Source organism: Chrysemys picta, chromosome 3 (assembly GCF_011386835.1).
Source record: "Chrysemys picta bellii isolate R12L10 chromosome 3, ASM1138683v2, whole genome shotgun sequence".
In the NCBI taxonomy this organism is placed as follows: Eukaryota; Metazoa; Chordata; order Testudines; family Emydidae; genus Chrysemys; species Chrysemys picta.
Window position 1 is genome coordinate 205,536,773 of NC_088793.1, and position 20,450 is coordinate 205,557,222.

The following is a 20,450-nucleotide window of genomic DNA, read 5'->3' on the forward strand; positions in this document are numbered from 1 at the left end:
ACTCTCACGTTGCTCTCTGACCATGCAGTGAGGTTCTGGTCCCATTGACATCACTGGGAGCTCGGCCATTGACGTCAGGACTTCAGCGCATAGGCGTAAATGGGACTGCAGTGGTGTACAGCGCTGGTGCTGGCGCTCTGCACAAGGATGGATTTCAGCACGTGGAGCAGGTGCTGGAAATGGGGCCAGCTAGTCACAGAGGTGAGGGGCGTTTCACTACACAAGCGGCAGGAGATGTGTGAACTAGCTCAGGGGAACCGTAGTTCTAATCAGACCAGAACGAGTCGATAGAGAAACGTAACGAAAAGAACAATACACAACAAAGCAGCTGCCGTAAGAAAACAAAGAGACCTTTATATTTTCCAATAAGTTAGTTCATGCAACCCCTACCACAAGCATATGCGACCATACAGCCAGAGAGTCTTTGGACACGACAAAAGCTGAGACATTGGGATACGTGGGGACGAGAAGATGTCTATATTCTGCATAGGACTACTTGAACAAGCTTCCCCCCAAACGATACTGCTTTCAGACAGAAAATACACAATACTCTATAAAAATTAAGATTTACAGATTTATAAAACAAATCTCTTTTAAAATTAAAATGAAGCGGAGCCAGGCTCCAGATGACCTACATTTACACTGAATTATGTTCTTAATCCAATTAAACCATTGTTTTAGGTACACAAAGTCCGGGTGTCCCTGCTGCGTGTCTCAGTCACCCCGTTTCTCTCTTTGACAGCAGTCTTCAGTGGTAGTAGATGCTGAAGGCATGTAAAATATACAGCAGAGCTGTGATAAAAGCAAAGAACTGAAAGGAAAAATGGAAAGAACGTTACTAGGCAATGAAATTACTCTACCGATTTCAGCCTTGTGTTAATCTATGTCCTTAGTGACCCCTCCAATGTCCTTTCTTCAATGGATTTTATGTCCTTAAAATGATCCTGCCAATCTACTAATGAATAAAATCTCAAACTCAAATCGTGGGAAAGCCCCAGAGCAGAGTTGACTGGAAATCGGAATTTTCTGTCTTTCCCGTCCCCAGTTGTGAGGAAAAGGCAAAATATCAAAATTTTTCAAGGACCTAAAAATTACAAAAAAATTCAATTCAGAAATGTGGAAACGTTTTTGTTTTGTATCCGCCTGAGCCGCCACAGTGCCTCATGGGAGTTGTAGTTTGGGTGCTTTGTGCCCCAACTGTCCTATGGCTGGATGACATTTCCCATGGTAAACTGTGGCCATAGGATCCTATGATACTAACTACAACTACAACTCCCATCAAGCACCATGGCAGCTCAGACAGACTCAGATTAAAGGTCCCTCTGACATGAAACTAAGTGGTTCAGTTCAGTTTGACAAGCCAAACTGCTTCGATTTGGGATGACCTACCTGACCTGAAATATTTGGCTTTGATTTTTCCAACAAAAAAACCCTGAAAAAATGTCAGCAATGTTGAAACTTTCCCATGGAAATTACACAGGAAATAGAGGTGCCTACACGAAACTGTGGCTAATCAATACGCTAAGCATGCAACTTACTGAGGCAGCGACATTGATTTGATAATAACGAGGAATATATTGTCCAGGCACTTCAGTCTCAGAGCGGATTGTTGCATTAGCTTGTAAGACCGCCGCGCTCATATAGAAAATTGCAGTGGCTCCATGATACATACTATCCTGCAAAACAAGAGACAAAGAGGAAGGTTTGTGAGGTTGAAATACACATTCACAGTGCAGGTACCTCCTCCTCACTTACAGGACAGCTGTACTTTCCAGCTCAACAGCATAGCTATGACCCTTCAGCTGTCCGATGTCTGCTTTTCAGTTCTACAAAAGTGGGAAGGATGATGCCTGCATGACTCAAAAACATCTGGAACAATTTCTCTCAAATGTTCCACAGCAACTAAATCTTCTTTGGGCTGGGACCAGGCATGTGACAGTCAAGCCCAAGAGGAAACATTTTGCAAGTCACAAGCAACTTGAAAAAGAGTTGGTTTAGCATGAAAGTGTCTTCCCAGGCTTGCAGTCATATGATGCTACACCATTCATAGAAGCAAAAAAGTACATTAATGGCACGTTAAGTTTTCACAGTTAATAATCACAAAAAGATAGGAAAAGGCCAAGTTAAGGTTCGACAGCATCATTAACTCACCTGTATATTTTATTGTATATGTTTACTAGACATCTGCTTATATGCCCTAATCATCTCTACACGCTCTCAGACAATGAAATTACCCTCAGAACATCCCGGTAAGGCAGGGAAGTATTGTTAAGCCAATTGAAAGATGGGGAGCAGAGAGACGTACACCAGCTCACCAAGGAACTCTATAGCAGAGCCAGGAATTGAACCCAGATTTCTTGATCTCGGGCCTTAATCACACACCACCAACTTTCCCCTCGAGTGTAGTGTTTCAAAAGGCAACATGTTATTTAGCAGGAAACAAGAATGGAAAATGCTGCATATGTTCAATGTAGCTGAGGTGTTGCTGCTGTAAGTGTAGATGCTGCATGTCCAACTCAAAGTAAGCAGAATCGATGGGGCACTGCGAGTTCCTACCGTTTCTGCTGCTCTGGTTTGGGCACAGAGGGAGGTTTTTGCAAGACTGGCTTAGCAGCGCACTTACATTGGGATGGCTCATTTCTGCAACAGTGGAAGAACGAAACTTTCTTTTAAGCAGCGGCTTAGAATCTGCAGACAAATGCGACCAACCTCGCAAAGGCTCTGAAATCACAGAGCCCAGGCGACTGTTCTATTAGCACCTCAGAGCCCCAGTCTTGTCACACCGCTGACTTCAGCTGCTTTTGCGCTAGCCCTGCTCAAAAGGACACGGCTAGAGCTTTTGTGTTATTTTCTTTTCTCCTTTCTCTCTCCCATAACTTAAAAATGACTAAAGAGGTTTTCTCCAAACTCGGAGGGAAAAATCACCCCATTTCAGCCCAAATGATAAGCCATGAGCATGTGAAAGTAGATTATAATGAAAACTCTTTTGTAGCTTTAAGTACACCGGGGCACCTCGCACCCCTGTTATTAACCAACTGGCTTTGTAGCTACGAAGGAAGTACCAAGAGGTTTGAACCAAACACCAGAGGGTTCAGGTGGCCCTGCAGCTAACCTTATTTTCTATATTCTAGTTGAATTGCATCAGTTTCACATGCAATGTTAGAAGAAATGTCAGAAGAACCAGTGAGAACATTGCAGAATGACCTGGGATGATTCCATCTGCCGGACCTTTTGTGTGAAAAGATCAGAAAGTGCAGAACACATGGAAAGTCAATTCTGAAGTCAACTTTCTGCTTGAGAGGTGAGACCTGAAGCTGAAAGGCAGTCACAGGAATGAGAAGAGCCACCACCGGCAGCAACCCCCAAAATAAGTGAGTGTGTTCTTACCACTACTTTCCACGAGTCACTGTTTCTGCGAAATCCAAACAGGTAACACAACAGGAACATCAGGGAGAAGGAAAATGAACTCAGTGAGACGTACATAACCCATCCCTGCAGCATAGGGAAATACACTGTGGTGGCAGCTACGAGGATCCAGACCCAGCATCCAAATATCTGCCAAAAACAAACGAGAAACCCAATGAACTCCATTGAGAGAGTCAACTTTGCTCTTGTTCATACATTGCATTTCTCATCGTCCCTAGCTTGGTTGTCTCAATATTAAGAGACAATACACCAGGCCCACCAGCTCTGCACTCATTATTGTTAGTATGACAGCAATGACTAGAGCCTCTCTGGTGTCTAGGCCCAATTGTGTTGGGTACTGTAGAGACAGCTGGTAAATTATAGTCCCTGCTACAAAAAGCGTATCGCCTGTGAGTACTGCCTGGGAGAGGAGTATTGGAATGGCCCCACACAGAGGAGCCATGATAAAGCCACACCCCGTGAGTCCCGCACCCCGTGAGTATGGATTACATTCTTTGTTCCAGATCGCATCAAGCCAAGTACAAGTTGACCCAACTCTTCAACCAAAACTCAAACAGATTTTTCCCCCACACACACAACGCACAGTCAACCTGTGGAACTCCTTGCCAGAGGATGTTGTGAAGGCCAAGACTATAACAGGGTTCAAAAAATAACTAGATAAATTCACGGTGGATAGGTCCATCAATGGCTATTAGCCAGGATGGGCAGGGATGGTGTCCCTAGCCTCTGTTTGCCAGAACCTGGGAATGGGTGACAGGGGATGGATCACTGGATGATTACCTGTTCTGTTCATTCCCTCTGGGGCACCTGGCATTGGCCACTGTTGGAAAACAGGATACTGGGCTAGATGGACCTTTGGTCTGACTCAGTATGGCCATTCTTATTTTCTTATGGGATGTCTTCCTAAAATATACATTCTAATTCAGCTACAAGTTATTGGACTCAATAGCGTTCACTTATATAGCAGAGCAGAATAATTATCTCTACCGCAGGAATCACTGGGTGAGATTCTCTGACATAGAATATGCAGGGATCAGAGTAGATGGTCACATTGGTCCCTTCTGGCCTTAAAAAGCTATGACTCTATGAAAAAGCAGACATGATCCTTTTTCAACATCCAAATCTTGTTTGGTTAACTTTAAAATGATGACTTGCCAGTTTCATGTCTCTTTTCGCTTCTAGCCAGGAGCAAATGTGGATGGGCTGAAGTACCAAGGAAAAGGCACAAGAACATTCTGACCAGAAGCATCAGCAATCTCACAAGCAATCAGTTCTCCACAAGGGTTCCAGCATAATTTGGCAGAGTCACGAGGTTTGGATATGCTCTAGTGTCTTTTGGATCTTTACCCCAGCCGGGTCCTCTGCAATTCATCATTGGTGTATGCTACTCTGTGATCCAAATTCAGCCTGTCAGATTTCTGAAAAATCCTCGCCAAACTCACAATATGAATGCAAGGAATTTCTCAAGTGAAAAACAGTAGGAGATCTATAATGTCTGCTGAGCAAGAAGAGGAATGGGAACACAGTCATAAAATACCAGGCACTGGCATATACTGCAGAGCAAAAACTTGGAAAGGTTCCTTCCTATGCTACTTTTCCTGGCTGATATCATGCAGCCGGTATATCCCGGTGAGAGACTGTGGAGAGGGATTTTATGACGGGGGAAGGGAGCAAATGCCATGTAGAAACGCGGATGAAATTCATACCAAAGTACAAATGGTATTTCCACTCTCCCACTATACGAAGTTAGATCCTGAGATTTGCAGACCTCTCTCTGATTCAGTGAAGGGGCAATAGATGAAGGGAGATAAACACAATGTACTGCAGGCCTTCAATCACATCCAGGGCCGGCTCCAGGGTTTTTGCCGCCCCAAGCAGCGGAAAAAAAAAAAAAAAAGCCGCGATCGGCGGCAGCTCCACCACACTGCTTTCTTCTTCGGGTGCAATTCGGCGGCAGGTTCTTCCCCCTGAGAGGGACCAAAGGACCTGCCACCGAATTGCCGCCGAAGAGCCCAACGTGCTGCCCCTTCCCCTTGGCCGCCCCAAGCACCTGCTTGCTGGGCTGGTGCCTGGAGCCGGCCCTGATCACATCCAAGGCTGGGTCTTGCTCCTGTTGAAGTCAGTAGCAGTTTTGTCAGTGATTTTGAAGGTTGCTGCTGGGAGCTAGGTATGTTGGAAGAGCAGGTCATTTTTTTAGGTGGCTTAATATGGACTTAGAAGCCTGTTGTTAGATATTCATATTTTAAAAACTTGACCAGCAAGCCTTGTTTCTTGAAAGCTAGCTCTGGCTGGCCTCTGCCTCTCAAGTTCAGAGTACATTAGTCACAACCTCACAGGAAAGTGCTTATCTACTCCATTATTGCGATTTATTATTTGTATTACGGTAGTGGTTAAAAGCCCTAGTCATGGACCAGACCCCCGATGTGCTAGGCGCTGGACAAACGCAGAACAAGGAGTTGGTCTGTGCTCCAGGGAGCTCACAGTGATGAGGACGGTGGTCCAAGAAGCTGTACAGCATAGCAAAGACTAGAATATGGTTTGGAGATGTGGCAGTGACATTTGAACATGAGGAGAATTCAGTGTTGTTCCCGGTTATGTGGCGTACTATGTTAAATCAGGCCATTTTCAAGCAAAATCGTTTTTGCTGCGAAAGAAGGCTCTGCAAACCGAAGTCTTGTGAAATTTCTTGCAAATGCCAATTTGGAGGTGGGGAGGAAACGGGGAGGTCTATGAAAATGGGCAAAAACTTTCTGCATTTTCACACAGGTCTGTTCCATATGGTCATGAGTTTGTCCCTTCATAGCCCTTATCCTCACCCGACTGTGCAGTGGGACTCCGTAGCATGCCGGGCAATGCTATCCCCCCTAACAATCACTATCCTACCACCAGCTCCGGCTATGTGGCCTTGAGGGCCAGCGCTGCTGAGAGCATGTCATTCCTTTGCCAAGCGGTGGTGGATTATGGCTTTGCTCTTTGTGAAGGATGGCTGGGATGATGGAGCCCGACTCCGCGCACCCTTCCCCACAGTGGCCGAATGGAGCCACGAGAATAGCCAACAACAGACAACATCGTGTAGGAAACATTATTCACACCCCGTTCACCCCCTCAGCTGTCATTTCTTCGACCTGCAGAGCATACGCCGTGGGAATAAGTGGCAGGTGGGGAGGGAGACGAGTGGGGCTGGAGCAAGGGTGGGCCTAGGGGCAGGGCCACGGTCTGGGCACGTGCAACCTCCCCAAATGGAGGAGTCACGTGCCACCCATGCTGCAGGGTATTCAACCTCCCTTGCAAAGCCATCCGTGCTCCTGACTTCCATCCCTGTCACTACATTGAAAGTCACAAATGTCAGGGGCCCATCCAGTGCCCAGGGAAGTTAATGGAAAGGGTCCACTGAGAGCTGGACTGGGCTCACGCGGGATGGGAGAAGGGTGCAGTGCTCACGAGTGCCTCTCCCAGGACGTGGTCTTTGATTCCTATAGTCAGCACCCATCGTGGAGAGAGAACGGGCTTCCAGCATTCCCTCTGGGGAGGAGAAGAATGCTGCCGTTGTGAACTAGCTCGAACATTGTTCTAATCCTGGCCAGCGAGGGCGTCACACTCTGCTATGCACAAGCAGCATAGGTGGGACCGTTTATTTATTTATTAGCCATGACAGGCAATTCAGAGGGGATAATTGCATTTTTCAAGCTGTTGAAACCACTTGACCTTCATCTTTGTGCTGCACAATCCACCCCGAGGCACTGACTAACTGCTCAGAAATGCTGCGCCCGTCATATCTTACTGCTTCCCTAACACACTCTCCCTCCTGTCCATGCGGCCTCCCACTCGGATCTCCACTCCACCCCACCCCACCCACTGCTGCACCCAACTCAACAGACTCAAGCAGACGCTTTTCATTTTTCAGTGGTGAGCAAATCAACCACTTCACAATTTGTTCACTTGCATTCAACTTTCAGGAATGCCCAACTGAATGGAGTAAGACTGGATCTAGAGACCTCTGATGACTATATTAATGAGTCTAAGAGTTGATTTATGAACTCTAGATGGCAAGAGATCCTAGACCTTAATTATTCTGGAACTTTCAGATGGAAGAGGAGGGAAAAGGTCTGAATCTAGCACACTGGGTTCCTTACTAAAGGTAAAGGTGTGGGATAAAGCCTCAAGAACAGCATCAAACTGGGAGGTGGTTACCATGCATAGGTGTTGGTCTTCCCTTGTACAGGCTGCAGAACAGACATTCTGTTATGTGAAGGATAAAATTAAATGTAAGAAAGGAAATAATAATTTGCCATCGACCCAAGCTTACCAGGCATCACCCATCTGCCACATGGAGACCCTCGTAGCTCTAATATACTCCAAATCCTCCTTCAGTGGCTGTTTCTTTTGGTCACAGGCTCATGCCTGTCAGTCCTGGATGGACTCTCTCTGCCTAGATCAAGGCTATTATTTGTGTCGCAGTTTCAAGTCCTGTGTTTGCTATGGCCTTTGAACCAGGTCACGTCAATCTGTGGACCTCTTCCCAGGAGTTGAGAACCTCTGCAGTGAAGCACATTCCCCTAGCTCATTGTTCTCTTGCTGTCCAGGGTCGCACATGGAACACTGGCATTTGCTAACTTTTGAGTGCTTGGCTTTGTGACCTTCACGTTCTTGTGACATAGCATTTGGTGGTGGTGTCTGTAATATTTCATTACAGGGGCTGCGGAGGTATTGAGCTGTGTTATACTGCTACTACAAAAGCCACAGAGAAAGCAAAATACATCAAAAGACTTGTTACCGGCATTGTTTCGGCATTAGTGACCCCCATTGTCTTTACTTCCATCAGGAAGCGTCCTTTGACTTACCCAAATTGCCAGGAATAGAGTCTCTAACAAGCTCAATGTTACATGTAACATTTAGGAGCCAGGAGAGTTACACCAGCATCAAAGAGGTGTGAGAGATCTAGATCTCCTTATCTGATGCATAAGCAAGGAGAGACTGATCCGAGGCCCGTTGTAGTCAATGGAAAGATTCCCATTGACTTCACTGGGTTTTGGATTGGAGAGTCTTATAGCTTTGTGAAACTCGCACATCACAGAAGCTCAAGGGAGCATTTCTTTGGTTCAGTCCACAATGATTCTACTTTGGGGGGGCGGATCAAAACATCAAAGTGAAACCCAAGTCAAAACTCCAGTCACCATGGTAGGATCACATTGAAAGGAACCCCGTGAGCTGGTTTAGGTTCACCCGAAATGCTAACAAAACTCTAGCAAACCTTCCAGTGGACTTGGTGTGAATCTTCAATTTCTGATCAAACCGAAAAACAGGTGAGCATCAGCACAGCTCTATCGTACTGCATGCGCTTAAGGAGGGTGTGTCTGCCTGGGTGCTTCCCAAGTCATCATTCTTTTTGGAAAACAGAAGAAAATGGCCAGGTGTGAAACAGATTGTGGGTCTTCCCGCGTAGTACCACCAGGACTGGTTACCACAGTGTGCACCCAGTTCCTCTGTCCCATGTTCGCCATAGCTCTCTGGTCACCTGCCGCTTCTACTCCCCTTATCCCAGCCCGTGTTTAAAGACAAAGAAGAACAGACCTGATTTTTGGAAATGTTCTACTACCAGTAAAAGACCAATAGAAATAAGGTGAACTATGGCCTGCAAAATCAGCAGAATCCATTGAAGCAGGAGGGCAATGATGAAGCAGGGCATGTGTCAGATATGACTCTGAAGTCAATCAACAAGGATGGAATAGGTCACAAGTGAGAGAAGAATACATGGAAGATCACAGATGAGGTTTTTGGACAAGAAAGTGTAGTTAGAATTTGATGTGATTCAACAGGCCTTGTATTGCAGAAGGCAGCAGAGGGAACAGCACAATGTAATGGGTTCAGAGGGAGCTCCCTAGACAATTCATTTGAAGCAATTCCAAGGAGTCCTGTACCCAACTCCTCTTTATTAAGTGGATCAGGCATTATTGGGTTATACAGCAAAGCAACCAGAATTTCTAAAACCAAACACCTGGAAGGGGGATCCTATGGGAGATACCAGCAGAACCACCTAGATAGATAGGAACCTTGATGGCAGATGGAAAATATCAGTCATTGGACAAGCCACAGAACCTGTATGCAGCATAATTGTAGCCGTGTCCCAGTCTCAGGATATTAAAGAGACAAGGTGGGCGGGGTAACATCTTTTAGTGGACCAACTTCTGTTGGTGAAAGAGACAAGCTTTAGAACTACACAGAGCTCTTCTTCAGGTCTGGGAAAGGTACTTCATCTTCAACCTTAAGCATATTCTCACCAGCAACCACACACCGCACCATAGTAACTCTAAACTCAGGAACCAATCCATGCAACAAACCTTGATGCCAACTCTGCCCACATATCTACACCAGCGACACCATCACAGGACCTAACCAAATCAGCTACATCACCGGTTCATTCACCTGCACATCCACCAATGTTATATATGCCATCATGTGCCAGCAATGCCCCTCTGCTAGTACATTGGCCAAACTGGACAGTCCCTATGTAAAACGATAAATGGACACAAGTCAGATATTAGGAATGGCAATATACAAAAACCTGTAGGAACACTTCAACCTCCCTGGCCACACAATAGCAGATGTAAAGGTAGCCATCTTACAGCAAAAAAACTTCAGGACCAGACTTCAAAGAGAAACTGCTGAGCTCCAGTTCATTTGCAAATTTGACACCATCAGCTCAGGATTAAACAAAGACTGTGAATGGCTAGCCAACTACAAAAGCAGTTTCTCCTCCCTTGGTGTTCACACCTCAACTGCTAGCAGAGGGCCTCATCCTCCCTGATTGAATTAACCTCGTTATCTCTAGACTGATTCTTGCCTGCATATTTATACCTGCCTCCGGAAATTTCCATTACATGCGTCTGACGAAGTGGGTATTCACCCACGAAAGCTCATGCTCCAATACATCTGTTAGTCTATAAGGTGCCACGGGACTCTTTGTTGCTTTTTACAGATCCAGACTAACACGGCTACCCCTCTGATACCTGTACTTCATCTTGTACTTAGCTGTGATGCTGGGAGTATCTTTCCCAACCCGAAGAAGAGCTCTGTGGGGCTCGAAAGCATGTCTCTCTCTCTCTCACCAACAGAAGTTGGTCCACTAAAAGATGTTACCTCACCCACCTTGTCTCTAGAAGCCACAGAAGTGACCATTTCTTGAGTAGCCTTTTCATTGGAACTGATACCTCCAAATCTTCAGGCCTCGCACTTCCCATGGAAATAGTTACAGATCTGTACTGTACCCCTCAGATGTCCCCACAGATAATATTTCTAGTATTTCTATTTCCCCTCTCACAACCACACAGAGCTCAGGCAAGAAGATTCAGACTGAGAAAGTAGGGCAATCAGGTAGTTATCGTAGGTACCTGAACACAAATGCAAGAAGCCTGGGAAACAAGTGAAATGAACAGAAAGGCTGAAATGAACAATGAACCTTGGCCACTGTTGGTAGACAGGATACTGGGCTAGACGGACCTTTGGTCTGACCCAATATGGCCGTTCTTATGTTCTTAAGAAAAACAACGCATCTGATTTGGATTTCTGCACTACTGTAACTCCCGTTGACTTCAATAGCTACTCCTGATTTACACAAGGCAGTGACACCAGGATCAGGCCCAAATTATTCACCCAGGAGGTGATACCTGGCCCTGCTGAAGTCCATGGTGGGGGGGCAGGGGTTTGCCATTGATTTCAATAGAGTCAGGATTCCACCCTTTGTCTTGTAGTACAAGCATTTCACAGGTAATGCTCCAGGCAGTGTTGGTGGGATAATGGTGTAAACCAGAACATTGCCACCTCTCTCACTCTTTGAATGTTTGCTTCTAGCAAAGCTGCTCAGATCAATGACATAAACGCAATACATACTTCGCAGAGGTGTTCCCAGACCCACCCTGAGCTATAAAAACACTGCCAAGAAAAATCTGACGTTGAACTTCGCACCAACACTGTTACGTTAGTTTGTTTACTCAGGGCTCTTCTTCCATTTCTAGCAACAAAGCCAGAAGCAACCTGAAGAGAGGCTCTGACCCGCCCCGAGGAGCAATCAGACAGGTTTTTTGGGACGAGAAAGAAATCCATTTCACCTTTAAAAGATACTAAATTCAGAAATCTAGTAGCTCACTGAAACTGTAGATCTATGGCATCAAAAGCCTTATATTGATCTCAAAGGAACCCTGATCATTTGAGACTTTCATTAGGACAAGGATGATGTGGGAAGGGAAATGTTGCAGATGTCGTGTTTCTGGGATCTGACTTTGATTTCCTTCCTTTCCAGTCCTGTTCTAACATACTGCGTCTGCGTATTTGGATCTTGGGCAGGCAACGTTTCAGCCATTCTGATGGTGTGGTTTGGAGAGGATTTGCACCTGCAGAGTTAGGGGGAAGCTGTCAGCAAAAGCCAGCGGAGATAGGACCTTTCGGACCCTCCGTTCGCAGCTGTCAGCCAAGACTCAGAGTTTAAAATAGCCAATCTTCTCCTTAGAAAAGAGATTTTCTGTTTTTCCCAGGGGTTGTGGGCTAGAGCTCTAGAGATTCCCCCATTTATTCTTCCCACAGCCACAGAGTCTCATATGCCAGCCTTACTTTCAGAAGTGTGAACACCTGCAGCTCCCACGGTTCCCCCGCTGGGATGCTGAGTGTACAAAAAGAGGAACAGTTGCCAAGGTGTCGTGCGAGATGAAACACACACACACACACACACAGATACTACATGGTCTCAACCTGTCCCCTCTCTTCTTTTCAGTGCTCCCCTACATGCTTTATCCAACCCCCCTGCTTTCTCTCAGCAACTCCAGCCGCTAGCAGAGTCCTTCTGCCTTCTGCCCCAGGACAGAAGCGTGCAGACCTCTGCTGCCTTCGTTTTCATGCAGAAAGAACCACCCGCACAGCTCACGCACAGACTTTCTCTGCCTCAGCAGCTCATCTCTTTGCTGTATCCCTAGTAGCTGTTTACGAGGGTGACTGGGCCCTGGCTTATACCTTCTATGTCTAAGCAAAGGTGGCTTTCTAGTGGGTAGAAGCACAAGGCTGGGAGTCAAATGTGGGTTCAATTCTCAGCCATGCCACAGACATAGTCTATCTGTGTGACCTTGGGCACATCACTTAATCTCTCTGTGCCTCAGTTCCTCATCTGTACAGTGGGGTTAACTGCACTTCCCTGCCTCCCCGGCATGTTACAACCCTTCCATCGGTAAATGCTTCCAATGTGCCGTGGCTCGAAGATGCTCTAGAAGGGCAGGGTAAGATTATTATCGGTGCCAGGTCTTTATAAAGCATAGGTTTCTCAACTAGGGTGACCAGACAGCAAAGGTGAAAAATCGGGACGGGGGTGGGGGGTAATAGGAGCCTATATAAGAAAAAGACCCAAAAATCGGGACTGTCCCTATAAAATCGGGACATCTGGTCACCCTATTCTCAACCCACACCCAGCACCTTCAAAAACGAGTCGGGTTTTTTGTGCCACTGCTTTCCTGTTGTATCATTACCCTCCAGCGAGGGAAGGCGTTTCCGGGAGGTGTGCATAAGGAAGGAACGTTCTCATGCAGATCACTGACTTAAAGGAGGCTTGCATGCAGGCAGTCCAGGATTTCATACCAATAAATCCTACAGTCAATGTGTTTGCTACGATTAGCAGATCTGTGACTACAGGGGCCTGTTCTGAACTGTAGTGCTAAAGATGTGCCCTACCCTCGTGGAAGGGACAGCTCCACAGAGAGAGTGTCCAAACACCATGCATGTCACAGAGAAGAGAGTCCGGCTGATGTACAGGGTTTCACACTGTGGGTCGTGACCCCCTAGCACAGGTCAAGGGACGTCATGCAAAAATTATAAAATCTGGCAGTATCATTGCCTAATTTACATAATGACGATCAATGGATACACAACATAAAGCCTAGAAGGATGTGTCCCTTAAAGACCCCCTCTTGCCGTCCCTGGGAATCCTGGCCCGTGGCTCAGGGCAGAGTGCAGGCTGTGTGGGGTGACCCTTTAAGGCCACCATAGAGTTGTAACCCATAGGGATCCCCGGCTGGCCCCAAAGGGAACCAACCCTGCCCTCCAAGCTCCAACTGGCGGCAGGTCAGAATCAAGGCCCTGGATTCTATTCGCAGTTCTGCCCTTGGGTAACACCTGTGCCTCAGCGACAGCAGTGCCGCTCTAAAATGATCTAACCACAATCCGGGCTCAATTACTTGTGCGTAAGGTGCTTGGAGATCTTCAGATAAAAGGTCCCAGAGGCATGCAACAGGGTATTACCAGTCTTTGCAATCAGCCGACAGGAACCGGAGTAGGAGGAAAAGAGCAATTCTTCCCTCACACCGATCCCTTTCCTTAGTGTTTGCACTGCATTGTCACCAGCCCCGCCACTGTGGTCACTGTGAGCGCTTGGGTACCATGGTATTTGGGAGTGCTCGTAACTGCACCAAAAGGCAAGCGCCATCACCGCTCCAGCTGTTAGTGCCACGTGGGCACCTCCCACCTGGATTCACCCAGCCCGGACACTCACATGCAGGGGGACACGCACGAAAAGACCCTTGCTCTCCGTCCGGCAGAGTCACGCCACAAGACACAGGCAGGGCAGCTGTGCTGAACTGTGGATACCCAAAGGGCATCGGACAGTTAACCAGCCTGGTCATGACCACATGGTCATAGTCATCCCATCTGCTCTGCTCTGGCCTGGCCTACTCCTCGTGTTAGCCCAATGGCTGTTTGGGGTCTTAGACCCACGTCCGTATGAGTCAGGGTTGCAGCACTCCGCCAACATATGCTAATCCCCCCAAAACTAAGTTGAACTGGGGTGTTTCATTTGCAAGGCCTCTCTGGAAAGTCTTCACTTTCTTCAGGTCCAGGATTAGGCCCAGGTCATCTGTCACCCTGGGGCACAATGACCCAGCCTACCTGCTCCTTCTGTCTATGGCAACGTGACATAAAAAGACGCCCTGTCCTCACCACGGGTCCTGGCTTTGAATGGTAATGTCCATTTTCTACAGATGGTTCCCTCTGAATGGGATGGAGTAGGGAGACTAAATGAGACAATCAATAATCACCTAAAGCAGCAGTCTGTTGCTTAAAACGGGTATGTTGCTGCCTAAAATATAGGCAGAGCTGGTCTTGCCGATAGTTACGGTGTCCCGACACTTTCCATTTCCCTGTGTTCATGGGGACAATGAGGATAAAACAAAATATTGACTAGCTGCTCTTGCGCGCCGCCCAGTCTGCGCACTGCATGAGGCAGGGTCCTCTGGGGGAAAACCAGCATGTGATCATGTAATTACAGACTGTATCATCCTGGATACACACATAGGGGCCAAACTGCACAGACAGCCTTCATTCCGGCATTTCCTGACTTCGGAGTCCTCGGTTTGCAGCCTGAATGTTCTTTTGAAGTCGTTTTTTTGTGTGCATGTCGTTATATATTTAGGGCCTGAGCAACTCCCATTGGTGGCCACGGAAAGACTCCAATAGGAGTTGGATCAGGCCCCTAGAGCAGGGGTTCTCAAACTGGGGGTTGGGACATGGGGGGTCGTGAGCTGTCAGCCTCCACCCAAACCCCGCTTTGCCTCCAGCATTTATAGTGGTGTTAAATATATTTAAAAAAATGTAATTTATAAGGGGGGGTCGCACTCAGAGGCTTGCTGTGTGAAAGGGGGCACCAGAACAACAGTTTGAGACCCACTGCCCGAGGGTACATCTACACGGGGGAGACAGACTAACGCTAGCTCCACTTGATCGAGCGTGCTAAAAATAGCATCAGGGCTCTGCAGCACAGGCGGGCGGCCGAGACGAGCCGCCCGAGTCCGCGCCTGCCCAACCCACTGACTAGCCCAAGCCACCGCCCAGGCCAAAATGTGCACACAGCTCTTTTTAGCACGCTAGAGCAAGCGGCACCAGGTGGCCAGACGTGCACTAGTGCCGCTTGATCTAGCGTGCTAAAAAGAGCTGTGCGCACATTCTGGAGACCCAATTTTGGGTTGGGACCCACCAGGGCCGGCTCCAGGCACCAGTTTGGCAAGCTGGTGCTTGGGGCGGCCAATCCTGACAGGGGCGGCAGGTCCAGCTATTCGGCGGCAATTCAGCGGACAGTCCCTCACTCCCGCTAGGAGCGAAGGGCCTTCCGCCGAATTGCCGCCGCAGATCGCGATCGCAATCACGATCGCGGCTTTTTTTTTTTTTTTTGTGGCTGCTTGGGGCGGCCAAATCCCTGGAGCCGGCCCTGGGACCCACAGTTGAGAAACCCTTCAGCCCCTGCCCCCATCTCTACTTCGATCCCTCTAAGCTCCTAGCCCCTCTGCCCCTCCAAAATCCTGTCTTCTTCATCCCCTTCTGCTCCTGCACCTCTCCCCTGAGCTTCTACCCCTGTCCCAACTCTGCCCGTCTCTCTCTCCCCAGCCCCCGCTCTACTCCTATCCGCTCTCACCACGTGTGCTCCTATCACTGCTTTCCTAGCTCCCATCCCAGCTAGACACCTCGTCCTCCTCTTCCACGGAGCCTGGCATCCAGTAGGAGGCACTGCAAGCACAGCAAGGCTGTCTCGCTGCTCTCAGTTCCAGGGCCTGGGGCCACAGCCGGCTCCAGCAGCCAGGAGGAGTATTTGTAGGGAAAGTCGGGCTCAGCTCCTCCATTCCTATGATGGTACATGCTCAGTCATCACACACCGGAGCTGGGAGGGGACGGAGCATGCTCAGTTAGGGTTGCCAACCCTCCGGGATTGCCCTGGAGTCTCCAGGAATTAAAAATTAATCTTTCATGAATGATGATGTCATGTGATGAAACCGCCAGGAATACGTCCGACCAAAATTGGCAACCCTATACTCAGTGCCACCGGAAGCTTTGGAGAATTTAGCTGTCCGACTCTAACAAGCCTCTTCTGAGCCTTTATGAACTGCAGTTCTCAGGGGCTCACAGTCTGGGCCAGTTCTGGCAGATTTTCATAGGGATGGCAATAGGCACCTCCCAGGCACCAGCGTGGTTCCCCCTGCCATGTTTCAAGTCCCTGCTCCAAAGCACGGAGCTGCTAGAGCTTCCCAGTGAAATAGCTGTACACTTTTTTTTTTTTCAACCTGGGCAAAACCACGTATTTTTCACTAGCCTCGTTCTTGGGAAGGGCCGAATTCTTTTCGCTAAAACTTTCCCATAAAAATCAGTCTGAGGCAGACAGCAAGCATGGAAAAACTCAGCTAACAACAACGGAACAGGGTCTTATAGTGGAAAATGTTAGGCAACCTTAACGATAAGCATTGACACCAGCTCCACCTACATTCCCACATTTAATGCTTTATACATGGGAAGTAGGGGTACTGTATTAGGGAGTTTTGACGTGGCACAATGAACATGTGATAGCAGCTCAAAAGCAACCATTGTGATGTGTCCACGTAGGCTCCTTTTATTGTACATAACGTGTAATATCCTCTAATATTATGTGTGTTATTGGGTATTATTCACACACCAGTTCAACCCCATTGGGCCCAGTTCAGATCTCACACCATTATAAACGGGGAAAAATTCCACTGAAGTCACTGGGAGCAACATCAATTTAAAATTGTTAAGAGAGGAGACGGGAACTGATTGACTTCAGCCAACATCCCTCACTTCTGGTTTATGTCTTATGTTCCTAAAAGCTCATGCTTCAAGGTTTCATCCAGCCACCAGCAGGGGTCAGGAAGGGATTTTTTCCCCCTAATGTATTCTGGGAGGGTTCTTTTTTTTATCTCCTTCCTCTGAAGAATCGGAGTTGGCCACAGCTGGAAATAGGACCCTAGACAGGGAGGCACTGAGGTGGCACTGCACATTCTCTCTCTCTCTCAGGTGCTTGCCTGGTTGGTTCTTGCTCACATGCTCAGTGTCTAAGTGATCACCATACGTGCAGTCGGGAAGGAATTTTCCCCAGGTCAGATTGGCAGCGACCTTGGAGGTTTTTGCCCTTCCTTTGCAGCATGGAATGTGGGTCATTTGCCAAGATCCTCTCACTTAAGCATTTCTCTGGCCCTGCGCCTGAGTCCCTCCTGTTCTCTGCCTGTCTTACCGTCTAGTGTCCTGTGAGCTGTCATAGTTTGGTCTCATTTCGGCTGTTGGGATGAGTGGGCCAGGACTGGGTGGTGGTGGTGGCCTGTGAGATACAAGAGGTCAAGGTAGGTGAGCTGGAGGCCTTAAACACTGACTCTACATTATTCCTGATCTATAGCAGTGCGAGTGGAATATCAGGCCTTATACATCGTGCCAAGGCACAGTAAGAATGTGTGAAGGGTTGGGACTTTAGCTTCTCTCTTTCCTGTGTCTCAAAAGGAGACTACCTCCTAAATATGTATACAATACATAACGTGACATTTAAGAACTTCAGAGATGACCGCTATTGTGTATACAGAGCACTGGCAGAAGAACATTCTTCCTCTAGAGATACCTGCTTCTCATCTCCAAGAAAGGGGATCCAATCAAGGGATAAATCTTAGATAGCCACTCCCAACAATATACAGTGCTTGCAAATTCGGGGCAATTCGGGTCATTTAAAATAACGGGAAAGGTGTCCAAAGTCACTAGTTCATACTAAAGAAGCATAACAGTGCCTCTGTTGAGACTGAGCAGCGAAGAAGTATTTAAAATGAAAGATAACACAGGCTGCAATGAAAGGCACGTCACGAGTTACCTCAGCGACGCTCGGACCGAGGCTCACGAGCTCAAAGTGGCTCTTTAATGTGTCTCCTGCAGCTCTTGATATTAAAACACCAATTTAATTATTAGCCAGTCTAAGTCATTAACCAATCAGGAGGCTTTTACTATGTTATTAACCAATTGTAGTTGATAACATAATAATACATGGTCAGTCATTTTGCTGTGAGAATCATATGTATATATATATATATATATATATATACACACACACATACACACACACACACACTGTTTTTCCTGTCATACTGTTTAAATATGAATATATAGCACTATAGTAAATGAAAATGACTTCACAGCGCTGTGGCTCTTTTGGGTTATGCTGATTGCTAATTTAGACCTCAGTGGCTCAGGAACTGAGTATCACTGATTTACATGCTGTTTTATCAGGGTTGTGTTCATGGTACCACAGTCAGCACTCAGTTTCAGCGCAAAGCCGATGATAAAGACAAGATGCTGACGTTTCTAATGGAAACGTCAGCTTATCTTTTCCTATGGCTGTCTGAATATGAAGCTGCAATTAACAAATGTGCCACATAATTGTTTGGGTGGGTGGTGCAGGCTCCATGTTATCCATGTAATCACTATGAACAGACCTTAATGACTGTATTGTATATCAAAGTACATCAATTGCCATAGGTCAAGAAAATCCCCCACTTCGTCACACCATAATCTGACTAGACATACTGGAATGCATGGCCAGGACTCTGGACTCTGGAGTATTAAGAAAATCTGCCATCACTTGCATATGACAAAAGCCGACTGCATGACTACAACCTTTGATCCCCCAGAAAACCTCAATGAAGACAGAGAAATACAGCCCTGAAGAAGAAAATGACAGGCACTTCTTTAACTTCCAAGATCTGACTTAATACAAAGATAAAACAACTTCTACACCATGCAAGGATGACAAGCTGTTTTCAGTGCTTTCCTTGTCTGCCTTGTTGTTTTCAGTGCTTTCCATTATTTTGGTTGACTCAAGCCCTGATTTTACATGTAGGTAGCTGCAGAAGTAAGCTTTTCCTCCACATAGTTTTCTTCTTACCATGGTTGCTTTTTGTGCTAGTTCTGGATTCCCCCCCCCCCCCCATCACCACCACCACCACACACACCAATTTGAAATAGCCTTTAGTTTTAGATAGCCATAGCAATCAATCAATCAAACAAAAACTGTCAGTATACTTACTAGCTCTGGTAGGATAAAAGCATATGGCACTGTTCTAAATATTTTTGCTCCAGATGGCATGTCAGGTTCTGTGTGGGTAACAGGTGGAGGGAGATCTTTTGATGCCATCTCTCTTCTCTGCTTAGACAGGTAGAGGGTCAGCTCCGCTATCCGTGGTTATCTGCGCAACACCATTGGCATGCACAGCTTAAAGTACTATCCACTGACACGCCCATCTGGATTTAATCAGTAAAACTAGTTCCAGCCTGGCAGGTCATTCCACTCCTTGCAGCCAAAAGAATCATCAGCTACTCTTTGGCTAATTAAACAAAGGGCTCAGGTGAGGCAGGTACATTCCTTGGAAAGTGAATGAAAGCATGAGTGACAAAGTGGGAATGATTTGTAATATTTTTATGATTCTGATATGTGCCTCAGTTTCCTCCTACACCTTCCACAGCTACCTGGTAGGGAATGGGAGGATTAACTCTGCTGTCGGGGCAAAATACAAGCCATAATGGGTGTGTGTCACCTAGCTGTCTGGGCCATTAAAGAACATGCTGAAACCAACCCAGATCAACAGAGCATCCAGCAAGAGAAAGAGACACCCCAATGACTGAACAACCTACACTGAACAGCAGGAAAACCCAGCAGATAGGACGTGTGCACTGAGCTGGAGAACCAACGGGGAAAGCGCTAGGCGATGGGGACAAGGACTGCCCTTTGGAGGGACTCAGGAGCAATCACCTGGGTGGACAAAAGGGACGAGAGAAGGAGCCAGAGAGGGAGACCATCACCTCATGGCACTGGTTTGACCAGGATGGACTGTGGCATAACTTCTGCCTCTCTGTGCTAACCCAAAGGACTTTCAGACTCTGTCGCCAGGTGACTAATAAATGGCAACCTTGTTTTGAAAAGGCTGCCTGTGTCGCTGTGAATACTCACTGAGAGAATCACGCCCTGAAGGGGCTCAGGACTCCCGCTTGGCTGGATTCGCTGCAGGGAGCCGCGGAGACAGGAATCCCAGGTGCCAGAGGCCATAGACCAGACCCCGGGACTCCATAACAGCGTGTACTCACACACATATAAGTATGCACCAGGGCCCCGCAGGAGTTTGCTTGCAAACCGGTGTGTAATCAATGCCTACATCTTCTCCAAGGTTTTGCTGACTCAGAAAAGA

The 20,450-nt window shown here is 47.2% G+C and overlaps 1 protein-coding gene across 1 annotated transcript; it reads right to left on the reverse strand.

Moving 5' to 3' along the window:
- Nucleotides 1-329: 329 nt before the first annotated feature.
- On the reverse strand, nt 330-19,493 carry MALL (mal, T cell differentiation protein like). Its single transcript, XM_005311257.4, has 4 exons — nt 19,295-19,493; nt 3,388-3,555; nt 1,539-1,676; nt 330-811 (listed from the first exon to the last, which is right to left on the reverse strand). The coding sequence occupies exons 1-4, from the start codon at nt 19,400-19,402 to the stop codon at nt 749-751; spliced, it is 477 nt and encodes a 158-aa protein (XP_005311314.1). The 5' UTR covers nt 19,403-19,493; the 3' UTR covers nt 330-748.
- Between the last annotated feature and the right edge of the window lie 957 nt (nt 19,494-20,450).